The 20,605-nt window shown below is 45.0% G+C and overlaps 1 protein-coding gene across 4 annotated transcripts in view; it reads left to right on the forward strand.

Moving 5' to 3' along the window:
* Positions 1 to 15,451, forward strand: part of LOC134462732 (LIM domain and actin-binding protein 1-like) — a 59,100-nt gene extending 43,649 nt beyond the window's left edge. For all 4 annotated transcript variants that reach the window (XM_063215914.1, XM_063215913.1, XM_063215915.1 and 1 more), the window contains exons 5-11: positions 6,763 to 6,823; positions 7,513 to 7,592; positions 10,487 to 10,573; positions 10,931 to 10,967; positions 11,446 to 11,516; positions 13,205 to 13,338; positions 14,034 to 15,451. In XM_063215914.1, the coding sequence (XP_063071984.1) occupies positions 6,763 to 6,823; positions 7,513 to 7,592; positions 10,487 to 10,573; positions 10,931 to 10,967; positions 11,446 to 11,516; positions 13,205 to 13,338; positions 14,034 to 15,264 (1,701 nt within the window). In that variant the 3' untranslated portion in view covers positions 15,265 to 15,451. The remainder of the gene's footprint in view (positions 1 to 6,762; positions 6,824 to 7,512; positions 7,593 to 10,486; positions 10,574 to 10,930; positions 10,968 to 11,445; positions 11,517 to 13,204; positions 13,339 to 14,033) is intronic.
* The last annotated feature ends 5,154 nt before the right edge of the window (positions 15,452 to 20,605 follow it).

Here is a 20,605-nt window from a genome sequence, read left to right on the forward strand (position 1 = left end):
ACGCACACACACACACAGCTGGCCTGGATGTGGCTGCCAAAGGGAACTACACTGTGTGTGTGTGTGTGTGTGTGTGTGTGTGTGTGTGTGTGTGTGTGTGTGTGTGTGTGTGTGTGTGTGTGTGTGTGTGTGTGTGTGTGTGTGTGTGTGTGTGTGTGTGTGTGTGTGTGTGTGTGTGTGTGTGGCTGGCCCAGTGGTGTCGTCTCGCTCAAATTATGTCATGAGAGAGGCATGCTCATGCTCCTTAACCCCCAGACTCCCTCTCCCATGCTTTCCCTCTCTTTCCCTCCTCTCTCTCCCTCTCTTTCCCTCCTCTCTCCCTCTCTCCCCCCTCTCTCTCTCTTGCTTTCCCTCTCTTTCCCTCCTCTCTCTCCCTCTCTTTCCCTCCTCTCTCCCTCTCTTCCCCTCCTCTCTCTCCCTCTCCCCATCTCTCTCTCTCTCTCTCTCTCTCTTTCTCTCCTCTCTCTCCGCCCATTCCTCCTCCCTCTCCCCATCCCTCCTCTCTCCCTCTATTTCCCTCCTCTCGCTCCCTTTCTCCATCCCTCCCTCTCCCCCTCTCCTTTCCTCGGCCGCTGGGGGCCTACACAACACTCAATCCTGCCACTACACACTCCCACACCACATACATCTACACACACACACACACACACACACACACACACACACACACACACACACACACACACACACACACACACACAAATACACAAAGTATGTGCACACAGACTGTTACTGTACTTGAACACAGTCTACACTCAGTCACTCAGACAGGCTTTTGCACTCTTTCGTCTTTCCTTTCTAACCCTTTACCTTAATTTCTGTCCTAAAACTCTTCCTCTGTGCCTGCGATCACCCTTCTTTCGTTCTCACATGCATGCACACAGACACACATACACACACACACACACACACACACACACACACAGGTACATAACCGATTTCTGACTGCTTTTCTGTTTGTGCGTCTAACCAGTTCTTGCATCACTCATTATCACTCATCACTCCTTGCTCAGTTGTTTTTTACACGTTTGTTTCTTTTTTACTGTGTCATTCTACTCTCCTGTTCCCAGTATCAGTTCTTCATCTCTCTCTCTTTCTTTCACTCTCTCTCTCTCTCTCTCTCTCTGTCCAAACTTATCATTTGCTCTCCCCTTCACTCACCCCTCTCCTCAGTAGTTGACCAGAGTGAAGGTGTGTGACGTGTGTGTGTGTGTGTGCGTTTCAGGAGTGTCTTTGAATAATCATTGTTGCGTGCTTGGCTGGCTAATGCAGTGTGTTTTTAAAGCCAAGTGCAGGTGGGACTATCATGTTGGCAGGCCATTTTGGCTGCCTCCACTGCTACTTTTACTGTCTGTGTGCGTGCATGTGTGCTTGCGTGCGTGTTTGTTGCATACGCACACACATACTTCAAGTCTTTCATCATACAATAACAAAAGTCAAACTCCACTTCCTCTCCACTCCTCTCCACTCAACTCAAACACATGAACTCCCTCCCTCCCTCTCTCTCCCCCCTCCCTCTCCCCCTCTCACCTTTAGCACATCCCTGAGTACACCATGTGCCAACCCAACGGTGCTGCCCGAACAAATGGCATGTTCGGTCAGGTGATTCAGGAACATTTTCTTCCTCTTTCGCTCACTCTCTCTCTCACACTCTCTCACGCACACACACACACTTTCTCTTTCTAATACATACACCCACATACACACACATTGCTTGACTGTGGCACTGCCAACCAGCAAAAAATGTGTAAAACTTGGCCGTGGCTAGTAATCATTTTAGTCTCACTATCCACTTTGGCAGGTAACTTATTCTTGGGTATGACATATCCCAGTTAATATATCCTGCCCCTTGTGTTATCGTGAAAGGTTAAAGAAGGATAATTCAGATTCTATTTGTCTGATATACTATAGTAGGTAGTTTCATTTAACACTCTATGCCCAGAGCACTCATTGTCTTCTTTTATCACATCATGCTGCTCATTGAAACTGTGTCACCTATTGACAAATTTGACCTTTTCATGAAAGTTTACTAAGTAATAAACTAATATTTCATAGTATGGCCCAAGTAAAGTCATTGTTGCTGCTAAACATGGCTATTTATGGAAATTCAAAATGGTGGACCATGGAGAAGATTCCCCTTTTCATGTATGAAAAGTGCAATTTTCCCTGTCATAATGAATACTTGATGCATGATGGTGGTGGTAAATATTCATGAAAAAGGTAACATTAGTAAATGGGCATCATGAATTCTGGAAATAAACAACTAAAAATCTCACACAGTGTCCCTTTAATACTGAAAACAAAAGTCTGGCTAGTAGAAAGGTTGAATGGCGAGTGACTCAAGTGAAAACCACTTGCCACTGTGCTCGCCTCCGGTGAGCAAAAAGTTCATGTCAAGCCCTCATTCACATATTAGATGTTTTTGTGTCTTCTTTTTCAAATACACGAGCGTAAGGTCGGTTGGCCTCGTCACTCACCTGTTCCAGCCAGCCCTTTGATCATTTCACCACCTAAGCCAGTTCCTGCAATAATCTGTTGTCTGTTGTTCTTCCGACATCCCCCTTTCCCGACCTCCATCTTTCCTTGATGCTTTCATCCACAACATTTGACAACTGAAAGGTTGGTGGTGCGTGGTGGATACGGATAGGATGGTGGCCAGAGTAGGTATTGCAAGTATGCTGCTCATTAGTGAATGGGCAGCATGAATTCTGGAAAGAAACTGCTAACAATTAAACAATATTATACAGTGTACCTTCAAGCAACTACTTACCCTACTGACTGGCCATGACTTGAAGCTTTTATGGAACTTTTTTGAGTGAATGAATGAATGATTTTGACATTCTCAGTTCTTTTATGAATTTAAATACATGATATAGTGCCATATCAACCGCACCACATACTTAAACAAAAAAACGCAGAGTTAGGATAACACAATAAAACTCGGAAGCTTATTTCCATTGCGGTCCTTTGATGTTAGATGGCAGCAGATGTTAAAATAACAGGCGTGTCGCTGTCACATCACTACAACCATAAAACATTACGTACTAGGCATACACATCATTCACATTGTTTACTATAGAAGTGCATATCTTGATCGCTACGCTATGTTTTGAAAGCATATTTAAAACCATTGAACCATCTTAATATTACCTGGTAACTTGTACCACAGATGTTCACACAGTCCTTAGATATTTTAGTTTGGACTTTAGGTTGCCTTGGTTTCCTGATTGTTTACATTTCACGGTGAAAGTACCTGTTAACTGTTGACATCAACTGCTGGTCAATTGTATCCCTTCATAGCATCATTGGACGCCTCCTTACTTGTAACGTAGTACTATTTTTAGAGATCTGCGCGTATGCACCAAAGCGTATCTCACTACTTGCCCGCATCGCTGTTTGGGTTGTCATGGCACTTTTCAACACTACCTGGGGGCATACAGTGTGTGCATGCGGGCACGTACGCACAAATACGCTGTAAACAGTCACGCCCTCATTTGGATTCCAGTGGTTCTAATGTCGCAAGCATGCTTAAAAGCAGGGGTTGGCAATTAAGTTTGAACCTGGGCCATTTTTTTGTCTTTTTTTTTTTTTTTTCGCTCAATCGCATTGCAGGCCATGGCCATGTTTTTCTACGGGGATTTTTTTCTATTATATTGAAAATAAACGCTATTTAACATTTATTTTAATTTAATTTAAAGGTGCTCTCTTTAGGATGGTGTCTGGGCCGCTAATTGCCTACCATTGGCTCAAAGTGTCAATCTGTTAAATATCATGATGTTTCTTTGGAAGCTGTTAGCTGGTGCTTGGCTATAACTACCGTGGAAACAATAAACAAACATTCAATAGAGGAAATAAATAAACATACGGTAGAGAGGGTGTAACGATCATCTTAACACTTTCTTTGGTTTGTAAGGCACGTAGGCACGTGGAATTCATTAATTAACCTGGGCATTTCTCGAATGATGTGTTCATTGTTAAAGCTATAACATAAAGGTAGTATGAGGTTTTGACGTGTGGATAGAAATTATGGCATGGAATTGAAATTGTCTGGTCAGAGGAGTTCTTGCATTCTTGCATGCATTGAATGTGTCTTGTGAATGCAAGAATCTCTATACAATTTAGACTTCATCAACACCACGGTTCACATGCTCTTAGCTAGACATGTATCATTAAGTAATTGGATATTGGTGTCAAATTGATCATGGCCCGTTTGAACACTTGAGGAAAAGCTCCTGCTAATTGAGCAATGTAAGACATGCATGTCCATTGAGAAGGGGGACTCCGGAGCCAGTTGGTTGTCAGAAGTGGGGTTGTTGGTTTAATTGGAGACACACTCCAGCCAATCAGCTGTTGCCTAGATTAGCTCTGGAGTCTTATGGTGTGTTTGTCCTACAGAAGGCTGGAGAAGGGGGAGGGGAGGGCTGGGGCTGGGGCTGGGGCTGGGGCCGGGGCTGGGGCTGGGGCTGGGGCGGGGGCGGGGGCGGGGGCGGGGGGCAGTGGTGGGGTACTGACTGTGTTTGTTTATTGGATCACACGTTATTGGATTCTGTCTGTGTTGTAAGTCATGGCCTATTCACCACACACACACACACACACACACACACACACACACACACACACACACCCCATCCCATGTATTGATGTATTGACTGGTCACACACAGAGTGCCACATGCCTAGATATGCAAGCATACCGCCACCAACACTTGGAAAATGTGTGTGTGCGTGTGCATGCCTGCGTAAGAGTGTGAGTGAGAGAAAGACTACTTTAGGCAAAACACAATTACCGGTAGAGCTTATTAGCAGATTATCTGACACAGTTCTCTCTCTGTGTGTGTGTGTGTGTGTGTGTGTGTGTGTGTGTGTGTGTGTGTGTGTGTGTGTGTGTGTGTGTGTGTGTGTGTGTGTGTGTGTGTGTGTGTGTGTGTGTGTGTGTGTGTGGTGTGTGTGTGTGTGTGTGTGTGTGTGTGTGTGTGTGTGTGTGTGTGTGTGTGTGTGTGTGTGTGTGTGTGTGTGTGTGTGTGTGTGTGTGTTTAGCCCATCTGTTTTCATCCTGTGACCCCAGCCCTTAAAAGAACTCCATGTTTCATCGCTTGGTAGTTGCCCTCAATGGCTCAATCTAATTTTTGAAGCGGCCTGCCGGCGACACCGGCCAAACTCGCTGACTAATCTGCCTTTGCCTTTGACCTTGGACTCCTCTCCACGCCTCTCCTCTCCTCTCAAATGTGTTGCAGTGAGATGTTCTTTTCCCAATAGTGATCTGGTTCTGATGATGAGCTAATAAGTTGCTGTTTTTAGCTTTGAGCATCATCGCTCCAGGAGACCTTAGAGTAAAAATGCACATTCGAACACACACAGGCACAATAATGAATGTACACACATACACACACACACACACACACACACACACACACACACACACACACACACACACACACACACACACACACACACACACACACACACACACACACACACACACATTCAGTACATGCCCAACTAACACACCACGCCTAGCGCACACACACACACACGCGTGCACACACACGCGCACACACACGCGCACACACACATACTAAACTTAACACACACATAGTGGAACTTCTTTCCTCACTCTCTCTGTGTGTGAGTCAGCCTAGGAGTGAAGCAATCTCTGTTTGAGGTTCAAGCCAACTGGGAGCCCTTGCAAAGCCAATAACAGGGTTGCTCCAGAGACCAAAATGGAAAAAAAGACCTCAGCAAAAATATTATTTCACACGACAGCCATCATTTTCTTTTATTCGACATTGGCAAAAAGCTCTGCAGCTGTTTTAAAGGCAGTGGAAAAAAAAGTCAGATGTCTCAGATTAAGAGCCATTTTTGTCTTCTTCATTACTCCCTTTATTACTCAAATACTTACTCAAGTTCTATGCATATATTTTTTATCTCTTTTGCCTTGAACCGGTCTTCGCCATCCCCTTCATAAAAAACTAAATGAAGAAATACATCTTTGTTGCCCTTTGTAGGATGGATGTTCTTATTAAACGAGGCTATTTTGAGTCCCTCCCTACCCAAACGAGGCTTCAGTAAAGTAACCCCTGGATCATGAAATGAGAGGGCCGGCCAGTTTAGGTTTGGAAATAAAAGGACCTGCGCTGTTGACACAACAAACATGGCCGCGGCCACATGACAGTCTGGCCTTTGTGTGGCGGGAGAGAAGGGGGTAATTTAGCATCCCACAGGCACTTCATTGTAATGTAAAAAGCATAGAGTTGAGATGCATAGAGTGGCTGGATACAGACTCCTCCTAACTTGACTGACTGTGTGTGTGTGTCTGTGTCTGTGTCTGTGTCTGTGTCTGTGTGTGTGTGTGTGTGTGTGTGTGTGTGTGTGTGTGTGTGTGTGTGTGTGTGTGTGTGTGAGTGAGACTCACACACAGAGGCCGCTTGTGTTTGTCTGTGTGTGTGTGTGTGTGTAGGTGGGGTGGGTGGGACTGAATAGAATAGAGAGGTGTGACCCTGATCTGTAGCAGTGGTGTGGTGTTGTGGGACATTTGAGCTCTTGCAGATTGCAGAGAGGATGGAACAATAGATGCTTCCTCAGGAAGGGACGGAAAGAGAGAAAGAGAGGCGAAAAGTGTGTAAACTGGAGAGAACGGCTTTCTTTTGCTTGCTGACAAAGTTCTGAAGGAGATTCTAGTATGGCTGATGTTTCGGTCAACTTTTCGTGCGTGTGTGTGTGTGTGTGACTCCAATTTTAATGTTACTTCCTGTGTGTGTTTCAGGGCCGAACAGTCAGCAGCAGCACCTCCTCTGAAGACATGGAGATGCGAGCCGGAGACAGAGGTATGGGACTCCTCTTTCTCAACACCTTTCTCTCTCTCTCTCTCTCTCTCTCTCTCTCTCTCTCTCTCTCTCTCTCTCTCTCTCTCTCTCTCTCTCTCTCTCTCTCTCTCTCTCTCTCTCTCTCTCTCTCTCTCTCTCTCTCTCTCTCTCTCTCTCTCTGAGCGTCAGCTGTTACGATTGAAAAGGAGATTTGGGGCTCATTTTTTTCTTTATACTGCTCTAGTTAGCACTATCTCTTGTTATTCTCTCTTTCTTTCTCTCTCTCTCTCTCTCTCTCTCTCTCTCTCTCTCTCTTTCTCGTGCCCTGTCTTTGTCTCCTTTCTTTTCCTACCTGTGTTTCTGCGTCTGTCTTTCTCTCCCTGTCCCTCTCTTGCTTGTCTGTTGTCTGGTTTTCTCTTTCCTTGCTTGCAGACATATGCAAATCTTTCCATTTCACTGCCTACCCTATAGTATACATTATCCTTTAACATTTACACAGACGTGGAAGTGCAGATATGGAAAATGTCATTGTCTGTGCGTGTACATTCCTATTCTTAGCTCTTTGCTATTGCAATGGTATGGCTATCTAATTGAATCACCTCACTTTTACCTGCTGTCAGACTTTTGTGTTTATGTACTTTTATTGTAACACATTGTGTGTGCATATGTGTGTGTGTGTCTGCGTGTGTGTGTTTCTGCTTCTGGTCCAGGTCTGTCTTCACTGGAGACCACTTCTCTGCGTGACCGGATGGCCAAATATCAGGCTGCAGCCACTAAACCGACACGTACAGTAAGTATTGTGTTTGTGTGGATGTGCGTCTTTGCGTGTTGTGTTTATTCCTCTTGAGAGTGCTGTCAGTATGTGCTGGTGTGAACTGTTTGTGGTGACAAGACTGCTGTTACAAACTAGCCTCTCTAATGTCTCACTACCAGACCACACAAACATTTGAACTCCACCACCACCACCACCACCACCACCACCACCATCTTACAGTAGATCCCACAGCAGCGGTTAGCTACTGCTGAATCTGCATATTCTCCTTTTTGTATAAAGCCGCTGCAGGGAAAGGGAAGGGACTGCTGCGTTATATTATTATGGGGTTATTTTGGGCTCTTTAACTTTTAAAAGTCTCTCTCTAGTTTCACTGCTGTCATCGCCCTGTGTTATGGGCTGCTGCAGCCAGTGTTGCCAGATGTGTCTGATCAAATCCCGCCCAAAAGGTTCTCAAAAAAACGCCAAAATGTGCTAAATTCCGCCCAATTTGAACAAATTACATTGACTTCTATGGGCATAAAACGGCAGAAAAACCCGCCAAATGGCAATTTTTCCCCGTTTTTACCCACAGATGGCCATCCCAAGTAGCCCAATTGGGTGGGTAACCGCCCAATCTGGCAACACTGGCTGCAGCAGCCATAGCAATAGCAGCAGTAGCATTAGCTGCTGCCAGGGGACAGGGCCTGTGGTGCGCCTCTGTGAGAGTAGAGGCCCTGCGCTAAGTGCTTCTTAGTATGGGTTCGATCGAGCCCTAGTGGATTGGTCAGTCTAAGATTTTAACGGTGGTGTGTGCATGTGCGCTTGTTTGTGTCTCTGTGCGTGTGTGTGTGTTTGTGTGTGTGTGTGTGTGTGTGTGTGTGTGTGTGTGTGTGTGTTTGTGTGTGTGTGTGTGTGTGTGTGTGTGTGCGCATGGTTTGCAAGATGCATTTTTGGTGTTCATACAGTAAATACTTTAACTCACATTTCTACAGCATTGCCAGTGCTTCATCGTCTAAAGTGAAAAATATTGATAAGTATGGCAGATTCCAAAACCTTTGGGCAAAAAAAGTATTTTTTTGTTCAATTATGAAGGATTCTGTGCCCACATCCAGAACTACTGCACTAGACTCCGAGTGTAGGATTGAAAGAGCATGATAAAAAATTCAGGTCAATTGCGATGATCAGCTTTTGGCCTTGGTAATCAATCACATGTTATGCGGGAGTTAAGCCTTTGCAGTGCTGAATACCGTACACCTAAACATGAGGATGCGTGCCGGCAGACATACAGCTGCTATGTCTGAGTGTGCCTGTGTGGGCATGGGTGTGTATGACAAGTTGTGGTGTTTGAGTGTGAGTGTGAGAAGATGTGATCTTTCTATGCAAACGTGTCTGTATTGTAAAGGGTGAAGTTTGTGTGTGAATGTATGAAGTTGGGCTGCAAGCCAAGTTTGGGATGGGGGGGTGTAAATGTTCCCTCTCCACAGGAGGCTGCAGACTGTCTCCCTTCACCGTCTGTAGGCCTGTAGGCCATAAAACTCCCACAATGCAACGGGCCTCCCAGCTGATTCATTGGGGCTCAATCATGCTCCTAAATCCAGCTGCTCAGCATGTGCGTGTGTGTGTGTGCGATGTGTGTGCGTGTGTGTTTGCGTGCGCGCACTCGCGCGTGTGTGTGCCAATCTCACTTAAGCCCCAGTCCCATAAATACTTTAAAAAAACATGTCAAGCTAAAGACAAGCTAAATTAAAAATACGCCGCTAACCGCTTCAGCTAACCTGTGCAGTATATCACACCGGTAGTGTTTCGGGATTACGTGTGTCATAGGCAGTAATGTGAGCTAATGATTTAATAGTTTGGGTTTACGCTCTTCCCTTTACAGTTAGGATTTCCATTCTTGTGTCTATGACTTGACACCTTAATCCCATTTGTTGGAGTTATGCTGTCAACATTAATTCCTCTAATTGTTTATGTAGGTTTTAAACTTTTTATCCTGTGCCAATATTTTCATTCACAGTTTGTAACTAAAATCTGTGTTCGTAATACACCTTAATTTCACAAAGAATTGTGGAATTCTCTTTCTTCATACAGTCTTATGGGTTGGTTGCAAGCTGTTAACAGTCCGTAGTACTCCAGACATATGTACGGGACAAATGTACACGTGTGAGGATAGATGGTACACTCGTGTCACTGTGTGTGCGTGTGCGCGTGTGCGTGTGTGTGCATGTATGTATGTGTGTGCGCGTGCGCGTTTGTGTGTGCGCGCGTGCGTTTGTGTGTGTGTGTGCGTGTGTTTGTGTTTGTGTGTGTGTGTGTGTGCGCACGCACGTGCGTGCGTTGCAAGTTATGAGTGTGGATTAACTTAATATGTTGCTGGCTGTGCGCTATGTAGCTGGCCTTTCTGAAGGCGCCTGAATGCAAGAGTTGGCCTGTAGAGTCGGAGCCGTCCTAAGCTCCATGTAAAGCCTTCTTTCTCTCTCTCGCCCGCCACGGCGCCCATGCTCATCACAGAGGGAGCCTTCATGTCGGCTGATTTAGGACCAGGACTTACGTGCTAATGTACTGAATCTCTTTCTTTTCTCCCCTTTCCTCTCTCCATCCTCTCTGATCTCCTCTCTTCTTTTCTCCTCTCTTCTTCCCTCCTCTCCTCTCCTCTCCTCTCCTCTCTTCTCCTCTCCTCTCTTCTCTTCTCTTCTCTTCTCTTCTCTTCTCTTCTCTTCTCCTATCCTCTCCTCTCCTCTCCTCTCCTCCTTATTTCTTCTCTTCTCTTTTCTTCTCCTCTCTTCTCCCTCCTTTCCTCCTCTCCTTTGCTCTCCTCTCCCCTCCCCTCCTCGTCTCTCCTCTCCTCTTTGCGTCTCTCCTCTCCTTTCCTCTCCTCTCCTTTCCTCTCCTCTCCTGTTTTCCTCCTCTCCCCTTCTCTCGTCTCCCTTCAGAACAGCCAATCAGAAGTAGACTGCAGCAGTCCGAGCTCAGCTGACCACAAGGAGAATGTACCTCCAGGCAGCGTTGGAGTTGGAGTGGTCAGTACCTGTGTGCGTGTGTGTGCGCGCGCGCGCGCGCGCGCGCGCGCGCGTGTGTGTGTGTGCGCTTGCGCGTGTGCGTGTGTGTACGTCTGTCTATTCTCTAGAGTTGTACTGTCATGTTAGTAAGAGTATCTGATGATCATAAATAATCCATTGTGAATTGAATTCATTGCCCAGTATTGCACACCAAGGAGCAAGTTGATGTTCCCACTGTATTCTATGAAGGAAATGTCATTTTCTTTTTCTGATGTCCCTCCCCCCCCTTTCCCTCTCCCTCTCTCTTTCTCCATTTTTTTACCCCACACCCAACCCCCACACACACATCCATGCATTCACTCATTTACACTGTAACAGAGCCTATTCTCGGACATGAACGGCACCAAAACTAATGGTGAGTAGTAAACTCAGTTTATGTTTCCTGCTGTGCGTATGAATGTAGTAGATAAGTAAGGGGTGCGAGGGAGTAGAGGGTGGAGTTGTATATGACTGTACATAAGTGAATGTGTATATATTTACATCCGGTTACATTCAATGAGGTCATGCAGAAACTCTGCGGGGGGTATGAGTGGGGTCAGCCTACAGGGGGTAAAGGTCGGTAGTGTGACGCAGAAGGCAAAAATGCCAGAAAAAAAGAGACTAGCGTTATCTCACCGGCTGGACATCGATCTGCACAACCTAGCCGCTCCCCAGCAGAGGCTGACTGTCTCGCCATAAAGATAAAAATAGCTCTGTTTTGATGCCGCTGCATGGGGTGTCGGAGTGACTGAAATGAAAATATGCTCCGATTGTACACTTTGTTCTTGTATAGTGGCACCACCTGTTGAACGTTTGTGGAATTGCATTTACAACCGGCTGCTTTTGCTTTTCAGGAGTGAAAGGTGGTGACTCACCGAACTCTAGTGGCGGAAGCCCAGCCAGCGACGCCCCCAAGCCAGCCAGAGTGAGTACTGTTGGCCAGACAAAACATCTTTGAGATTAGTTGACAAACTCAAATTTGATCATTTCATTATCATCAACAGCTAAACTCCAAAGGAAGAGCACACAAACTTTACAGACACAACAAAAATACAACACATACAAGGCACAAGTAAAAGCAATACTGTCAACGGCACCTTTGCTAACAGCTGACAGATGATTAGATTACTACAGAAGGTTGTATGAAGAAGAATTTGTGGGGGAGGGTTCCCATGTGTCTGGAATTTCCTTGAATATCAGGGAAATCCTATGGATCCAGTCTGGAAAAGGCTAGACTTTGTTGTTTGTTGCTTTTGATTTGTCTAAAAAATAACCTTTTTGCTGTTTTTGTTTTGTCTAAAACCTTTCCCGCTGTAAAGTGAGAACTGTCTAAATTGCATGGAATTCAAGAACGTCATGTCAATTAAGGCAAACATGTCTGGCAAATGCTGGTCTGGGAAATCCCATGCTGCCTTGCACGGTCGTTCCACTCTGGAGGACAGCGTGGAAGCCCTGGCTGAAATCTTTAACTCAGTCTGGGATCGCAACAACGGAACAGGGAGGGAGGACAACGCCTTTTAACCCCTTAGCGCAGAGCCTATGTTATAACCTAACTGTCACCAAAGTTGTAATGGCTATGTCTTAATCTATTACTTTAGGCTCTCTGTAATGTCATAGCAATGTTGCTGTGATGCAGTTGAGTATTTTCAGCAAATAGTGAATAGGCTTACCGCGAACCCATTTGCATAAAGAGGCTACGGAACATACAACTGAAGTTTACACCCACCACATCAACAGCAGATGCGAAAACAGCTTTCCACCAACCTATAGATAGCGTTTTAATAGTTTGAAATCAATCTCCTCTATGAAAAAATTAAGATACTGTATGGTTCCCAGACTACAGTATATCTTACTTGATATAGCCTAGTCTGCCAATACCAAGGGAAGGTAAATGCAGGTGCCAAGAGAGTTGGCTCGAAAGAGGCAGTGAAGTTGTGTAACAGAAATGCTGCTGAACAGCTTCCATTTAGGCAAATGTGTCTGTTTAGGCAAATGTGTTCATTCTTTGTTCAGTATGTGTGTATTCAGCATAGGAATGGAGATTTGCACCAACCGCCAGGCACAAATGCTTAATGTCAATTTTGCTGCACACAAGACAACAATTTGCTCTCTTTCTCTGCTGATCTTCACCCTTTATTAGTCATTGACTGGTAAAGAATTACGCCTTTACACTGTGATGAAGGACTAAGCATCCAGTATGTGCCGTTAGCATTTCCTTTCAGTTTAATCTGATTGGTGGTCTAGGTCTGCACTATTCTGCCCTACAAAGCAAAAAGGCAGTAACTGCGCAGAGCTCAAAACGGTCAGTTTTTTAAATGACTTTTAAATGATACTACGATCCAGTAAAAGTGATTTTTGGAAGATTATTGACATGTGACAGTTTTGTCACTTTATATTACCACCTTTTTTGCAGATCAATTGTTTTATTTAGCTTTGGACTTTGATATATATGGCATTAAAGTCATAGTAACTCATTTTCAACAGCAATGCAGCTACTGCCTTTTTGCTTTGCAGGGCACTATTGATATGCCGTATGCACATTTTCATATATGCACACAGTCTTTTTGAAGACTTACATTTTGACATTTCTATTCCAATCTCTGCCTGGTTCAGAAGTTCCACTTGCCTGTGAGGGAGACGTGCATGTCGTGCCTGAAGACGGTCTACCCGCTGGAGAAGCTAGTGGCCGACAAGCAAATATTCCACAACACCTGCTTCCGATGCAGCCACTGCAACACCAAGCTCAGGTGAGGAACACACCTCTCGGGACACAATAAACAAGGGGACAGGCATTCAAACAGGGGTGCGATTCACAACAGTGTCATTGCTGACTAAGTTAGTAACTTACTTGGTTGCAGTGCCAGTTCCCACTGACAACCTACTAACTAACCTGACTAACCTACACTGACAAAAATGAGGTCCTGTTAGTTGTAAGAAGCTCGGCTTATTCTGGTAGCTTCAACTTACTGCTGAACAATCAATCAATCAATCAGAATTGAACTCCATAGCACAATCTGGATGAATGAGAATACAGTATTTACAGACAATGGGAGAAGTGTTTTTGGAATTAAGAAATGACATGCCGTAATATTTAAAGTCTGAGAGCACTGCTGAAAAAGAACATTATTTGTAAAGGAACATTGTTAACATATTGTGAACAAATACTGTAACATGATTTTAATGAAGCCCGTCAATTTGCCTGTCGATAGTACAGAGAAATGTAGGCCTGTGTTTTTATTTCCCTTCTCTATGGTTACGAAAACGTAAAATCCAAATATTGACACATCTAAGTTTCGTTTGATGTCAGATTATACACCTAATTGTATCACCTCAAGGTGTAGCAGGACTGGTTATTACAAAACTCATGACGTCACATTTACACTGCACTCTCTATTGTCTCGTTCTATTTTAACACGATTCAACACCTCCCTCTGCTGGCCAGCCTGGGCAACTACGCCTCGTTGCACGGCAACGTCTACTGCAAGCCCCACTTCAACCAGCTCTTCAAGTCCAAGGGCAACTACGACGAGGGCTTTGGCCACCGGCCACACAAAGAGATGTGGACCCCGAAGGAAGTGGAGGAAGAGGAAGAGGATGGCGACGAAGGTGCCGCAGAACGTCGCAAACAACAACAACAGCAACGTCCAGCGACGGCACCCACTGCCACTAGACCCACCGCCCCAGCAGCAGCAACCACCACCAACTCCACGAATGACAGCAGCCCCGTGGTGGAGGAGTCTCCCCTGGCCAAAGTCACGGAGCTCACCGCCTCCCTGGAAACCCGTGCCCAGCGAGGGGCCTCCTTCGACAGGCCATCTGCCGACCCCACCTCCCCTGGCTCCGAGACCCGCAGGCTGAAGGTCGCATGGCCCCCTCCATCCGACGTCATCGGGGCGGCTGCCCGGGGCTCTGCCGTGGCGGATGGAGAGCTGGCCGGAGTCAAGGTCTTCCGGGGCAAGTGGCCTCCGGAGGGAGACAGCCTGGCGGCGCCGGCGCCCAGCCCCGAGAAGGCGGAGCTGAAGAGCCTGAGGCGCAGCTCCTCGCTGAAGGAGCGCTGCCGGCCATTCACGGTGGCGCCCAGCCTGAGCTCCTCCGCCAGTCAGAAGCCGGAGCAGCCCCAGCGCCGGCCCCTGCGCCGCGGCCTGGAGCGGAGGAACTCTCTGGAGGAGCTGAGATCAGCACGCAGCGAGCGCTACGCCACGGATGAGCAGGACAGAGAAGAGAGGAAGACGAGGGTGGAGGAAGAGGAGGAGGAGAAGAAGAAGAGGAAGAACTCCCAGGTGACCAACGGAGACATGTCTGATGAGGAGCAGAGCGAGGGACGCTCGTCGTCGGGACGCGGTGGCGAGGAGAAGGCCAGACCGACGGCCTCCGCGCGGTACCAGCTGCAGCAGCGTTCCCAGGACAAGGATGAAGATGAAGAAGAGGACGAGGCCGAGGAGATGGAGTCTCTGCCCAGCCGTCGCAGCACGTCCCCGGACGTCTCCACCTCGCTGTCCCCCTCCAGCTCGGCCGCCGGCACCAAGGCCAACCGCACCTCCCAGGACGTGGGCTTCTGGGAAGGGGAGGAGGCCGAGGCGGAGGAAGTCAAGGAGGAGCTGAGCATCGAGGAGATGATCAAGAGGAACCGCTGCTACGAGGAGGAGGACGACGAGGAGGACGAGCTCGTCTAAAGCAGCAGCAGAGGACTTGGTTTATCTTTTTCTCTACTTTTTCTTCCTTCTCTCAGTCTTGTTTTGCTCTCTCTCTCTCTCTCTCTCTCTCTCTCTCTCACTCACTCACTCACTTCCCCTCTCTCGTCTATCTTTCAGAATGTAAACAAAAAAACATCTATTACTTGTGGAAAAGCAGTTAAGAAAATCATAAGTATCTCTGATGGTACTAATAATACATTCCAATTGTTTTCTCGCCTTTGATGGACATTGCTCTGCTTGTCTTTTTGTTTATTTGTCCTTTGTTGATTGATTTGGACATGCAAAGGGCTTTTAGGCAGTCGTCCCTTTATGTGCTCTTACTGGTGCCCCAGATTCAGGCTTCAGCATTTAAACCCTTTTGGCATGGTTATGCTGGCTTTGACACACAGGAACATAATCTATAGATTGTGACGGAGAGTTAGAGCAACTGTATGCATTACAGCGACTTTTAAAACTAATAAATAAAAGTTTTTACATCCTAGTGTAAAGGCAAAATAAATGTTTCTTTTGGTACAAAATGTGTTATGTCAGGCCACACAAAACATGGAGGGATATAATTACGCAATATGACACGAGTGGGAGAGTGAAGTTGGTGTAGGATACCCTCATGGGTGTGATTCACCGGAGACGCTATTGTAACTATTGTATCTAACTATTGTGTTAAACTGGATAACCCTTGTCTTACTGCACAAAAAGGGATGTTGCTTTACAGCAAACTGCACCTACCATATGGAACATTATGGTTGTAAACTGGTTTGTTTAAATCTGGTCTTAAGTCAAAGTTGACTGTAAGACCAGAGCAGATTGTTTTCCAGAGGCCGATTTGAAGCAGACATGCCACACGCCGACAGCATTCCATCCTTTTTGAACTGCAGACAGTGAAATAAGCAGAATTTACAAAAAATGCAGTGGTCCAACTAGAACATTATTTTTATTGAACAGTGTGTGCTGTACATCTGGGCCAAAATCAAGCAGGGAGTCTTAAGGAATAGCCACTAACCGTGTTGAAGCTAGATGCCTTCATCATTTGCGTCTGGTCATTCAGTTTCCAGGTTTTGTATGTGCATTTAAACGTAAAATACGGTTAATGGGACCAATCTGTCTACTTCAGCTGAAGTGTAACTGGAAAAACATGCAAAAAAAGTGAAGGGTGGGGGAAGTTGTTGTTAATCTAGTTGAGACTGACAGACTACAGTATCACTGGCAGCGTTGTGGAGTTCAGGTCTCACACCTTTTATGGGTTGATGGGAGGCTGCGAGTGTCTAGCCCAGTCATGCAAAATTCTATTAAATCAGTGAGTTGGTCAGTTTCTGTTATGTGCTGTATAAAGACTCTCAAACCACTTCAATTAACTTTGGCAACATTCCTGCACATTACTTGACATCACTCCATCTCTTTGCTGAAAGAAATGCTTATAGTAGATACTGTGCAATGTGTGAGTTGGTAAACGCTATGCAAATTCCAGATTATTTCCATACACACCATTTGCTGTACATGAATTAATTATTTGCCTTTTTAAAAAAAATGATAATAATAAAGAAAGGGCTCTACCCCACGGAGAGATTTAATATCACACATATTACTGGAAGCAGATCAAAACAATCGGTGTGATTGTGTGAAAGTGTGTATTTTGTTTTGTTTTGTTGTTTCATTGGGGTGTCAAGTGCTGCCCATAAAGAATCGGAAAACATTTTTTTGTAATAGACAGCAAATGTGATTTTTACCCTTTTATGAGAAAACATTTTATATATTTTTCTTCTTCTTTATTAAAGGACCAAAAGACTTTGTATGTTTTGGGAATTTTTAAGTGTTTAAGTTGACCAAATATTTCAGAATTTTAATAAATGCCCTATCATTGATACAGAATGAAATGTCCCAGTTGTATATTTGTCAACCATCACAATTGTGCAAAACACACACACACACACACACACACACACACACACACACACACACACACACACACACACACACACACACACACACACCAGACATTAAGAACGGTCAAAGTCGAGGGAGGGGAGGGGAGACTGAAGGGAAAAAAACATTGTGCATTGTGCAACATATCCTGGAAGTTAAGGCAAAGAAACAGATTGAGGTGACCAATTCTGAACCTCCCTGAGTGGGCTAGTGCTTTCTATACTAGTGGCCCAGGTGATGGAGCTTGTAGGCTGGTTAACCTGTTTTCATGGCTGCTTGGGAGATTGCATTTGTTGTTAGTGTTGCCATTGCAAGATAACTACTGTGTGCCAATTATTGTTTTTCACACAATGTAGTCAACATATACATTTATAAGTTTGAATTGTTGATTTTTTTTGTCTCAGGTCATGCATGCTACTTTTCAGGCATCTTCATCTTCAAGTGGTACAAAAGTATTTTTAAAATGTATATACTGTATATATTTATTTCAGGTGCAGATGCAATTGCACATACAGATGTCAGTAGAATGTTAATGTTCAGTACTTTCCATATGTAATACTGCATACATCCACTGCCTTATCTACTTGCCTAGGTTTACATGCCTTTATTTCTGCTGTGTGCGGGGTGTCCTGATGAAATGTACTGTATACACACTTGGCAGAACGTTCCACCCTTCCGCCTCGTCCATTGTTTCTCTTTATATTGGGACACCTCGTCCGTCGTTATCCCTTAGCGCTACTTAAATCATTGTAAAACTAGAAATGCACTCAGAGAGTGCAGACCTCTGCCAAGGAAGCTGTTTGATAGAACATTTGACATGTTACACCCATTTTTTTTCAAGTCTTTCTGCCTTGCTTTTGTGGAGTCAGAAACTGGAATGTCAAAATTTGCCCTATCCCGCAATGGTGAAGAATCTTTTTTTTTTAAACTTTCCTGGATCTGGATTGTGATCCAGATCACCACCATAATTCAATCACTAGTTCACATCTAGGAGGCATTCAAAAGAACGTCACTCACAACACTAATGTCAATTAAAGGTTTGGTCATGGTGGCCCTGGACCCGTCACCAACCCCAAAATGAGTACTATACTTCTCTGTGATAAATAAATGAATAAATAAGAAAATAAACTCCAACTCCCATTGTCATTGTGACACAGCAGTCCACAGTACACAAGTCAACACTGCACACTGCAAAATTGCATTTATGCCTCACCAGTACAAGGGGGTAGTCCTCTATGGCGCTCCAAGGGAGCAGTGCAGCGGGGCGGTACCATGCTCAGGGTACCTCAGTCATGGAGGAGGATGGGGGAGAGCACTGGTTAATTACTGCCGCCATCAACCTGGCGGGTCAGGAGTCGAACTGGCAACATTTGGGCTGCAAGTCTGACGCCCTAACTGTGACCCATGACTTCCCCTAAATGAATACTTGACAGCAGCAGCTCAGGAGGTAATGCACACACTTAAAAACTGGAGATTCCGTGGTTCGATTTATAATCTGATTATGTTGAACTGATCTTGACTAAGACTCTAAACCCCACAGGCCTACTGTTTGCATCCACATGCTTGGTCTAGAAGGGCAGCCCTTTGACATTGGTGCACTCTGCATGAATGTTTGTTTGAGCACTCTACGACGTATATTAAATCTCTATAAATTCTGTGAGATTGGCGAGACTGTATTCAATGTATTCGTATACCCTGTAGTAACATACTGTATTTTACTTTGAACACCTTTGATAAACATTCATCCAAACACCTGAAAGTTCTCATACATAATTAACTTATTCTGAGAAGCCCGATAAAAGGCTCTGTATAAAATGATGAGAGTGGGGGTGCTGTAGCACAGCGCAGTAGTATGCACACATACTCAAGGCAGCTGACAGCTTTGGCTGGGCCCAGGACAAAGCCATCTGAAAAGCCCTCCCACTCAATACATACAATGTAATGGGGACCCAATTCTAGCCCCCCTGACTGACCCCTTTGTCCCTCTGCTGTTGGCTCCCCTGCGCGTATGCCATTTGTATGTAGAACTGCCCATGGAGGGGGGACCCTAGCCTCGCGCGCCATCCTACAGACTTACGCCAAAAGATTTTGGCTCCATAGTGTACATAAATGAAATTGCATTGTAGTATTATGGGATGGTCAGTACCAGGCTAGGGGGGCCCAGGTTCTGAATCCAGAAGGGGGCATTTCCCAGCCCTTCTCTATTTCTCTCTCCAACTACTCTCCTGTCTCTGAAATGCCCTGTCCAGATAAGGGCAGAAAGCCCAAAATTACTCAGAACTAGAAAAGCCCACAGAGAGGGCAAACCTCCCCCAAGATAAGTCATTTTACGCCATGTAATATTGCAACGTGTAGTTCTGGAATCAGATTTATGTCATCATTTTGGCTGGTTTCTGGCCAAAGGTCACCATGACATCATACACTTTCACCTTTCCAAACCAGTGTAGGTAGATGTCATTAGATATTATCAGAAAAAAAAATGTTTTATTTCATCAAGAATGCTCAGACCGTCAAAAAAGTCTAATTATCTGCCCAACCCATGTAATAGTTTATACTGACATACTGTAAAATCATGAGAATATTACGCCCACACCTTCAACATTTAACAAGTTATTTATCACACATGCATAAATAAATAAACAAACTCCCATGAAAACATTACCTCCATGGCAGAGGTAAAAAAAAAAGAAATAATAAAAAAGATGAGAGTGTAGCAAAACTCAAGCCTTTCCACATTCTACCAGCAGGTGGCAGCTCTGCCAAACGTTTTCCACCAACCCATCACTGCTTTTCAGGAACGCTGCTGTAGATAGCCTGGCTCAGCAGGCAGCAGTGTTTTCCCCCTCTCGAGGTCAAGTTTCTGTGGCTAGCTGAGATGATTGAGGGCTGACTGTCTGAGGTGATATTAAGACAGGGAGCACTGAGCCTCTCACACAGCGCAGCTGAATACAAAAATAACCCTTTTGGACAGAGTGAAATTGATGAGGTGAGGAACCCACCCCATACCTTGGCGATTGAGTTTCCAAAGAGTATTTACACGTCTTGTCAGCCAACTTTCAAGGAAAATAGGAGAACAACACCAGTAGTCTGAATCTGACACATTGACCAGGTTTCAGACAAGGACTTTTCAAGCGATTTTAAATCAAATGGGTGAACAGAATTTTTTTTATGAGCATGGTTGTAAGAAGGTACACAGGACTTGTGTGCAGGTACAAAAAAAAGTTCTTATCTGACTAGACAACATACACAAGCTACACATGGTAATTATATCCATATGAAGCCTCGCCACCTACAGTATTAACTGTATTCTCATCATGAATCTGTTGAAAGGCTGATTTTATCTTAAAGGGCTAGGGATAGATGATGAAGCAGGGTGACATTCCTATAGATTTCTATCTAA

The sequence above is a fragment of the Engraulis encrasicolus genome, chromosome 14 (genome assembly GCF_034702125.1).
Source record: "Engraulis encrasicolus isolate BLACKSEA-1 chromosome 14, IST_EnEncr_1.0, whole genome shotgun sequence".
NCBI lineage: Eukaryota > Metazoa > Chordata > Actinopteri > Clupeiformes > Engraulidae > Engraulis > Engraulis encrasicolus.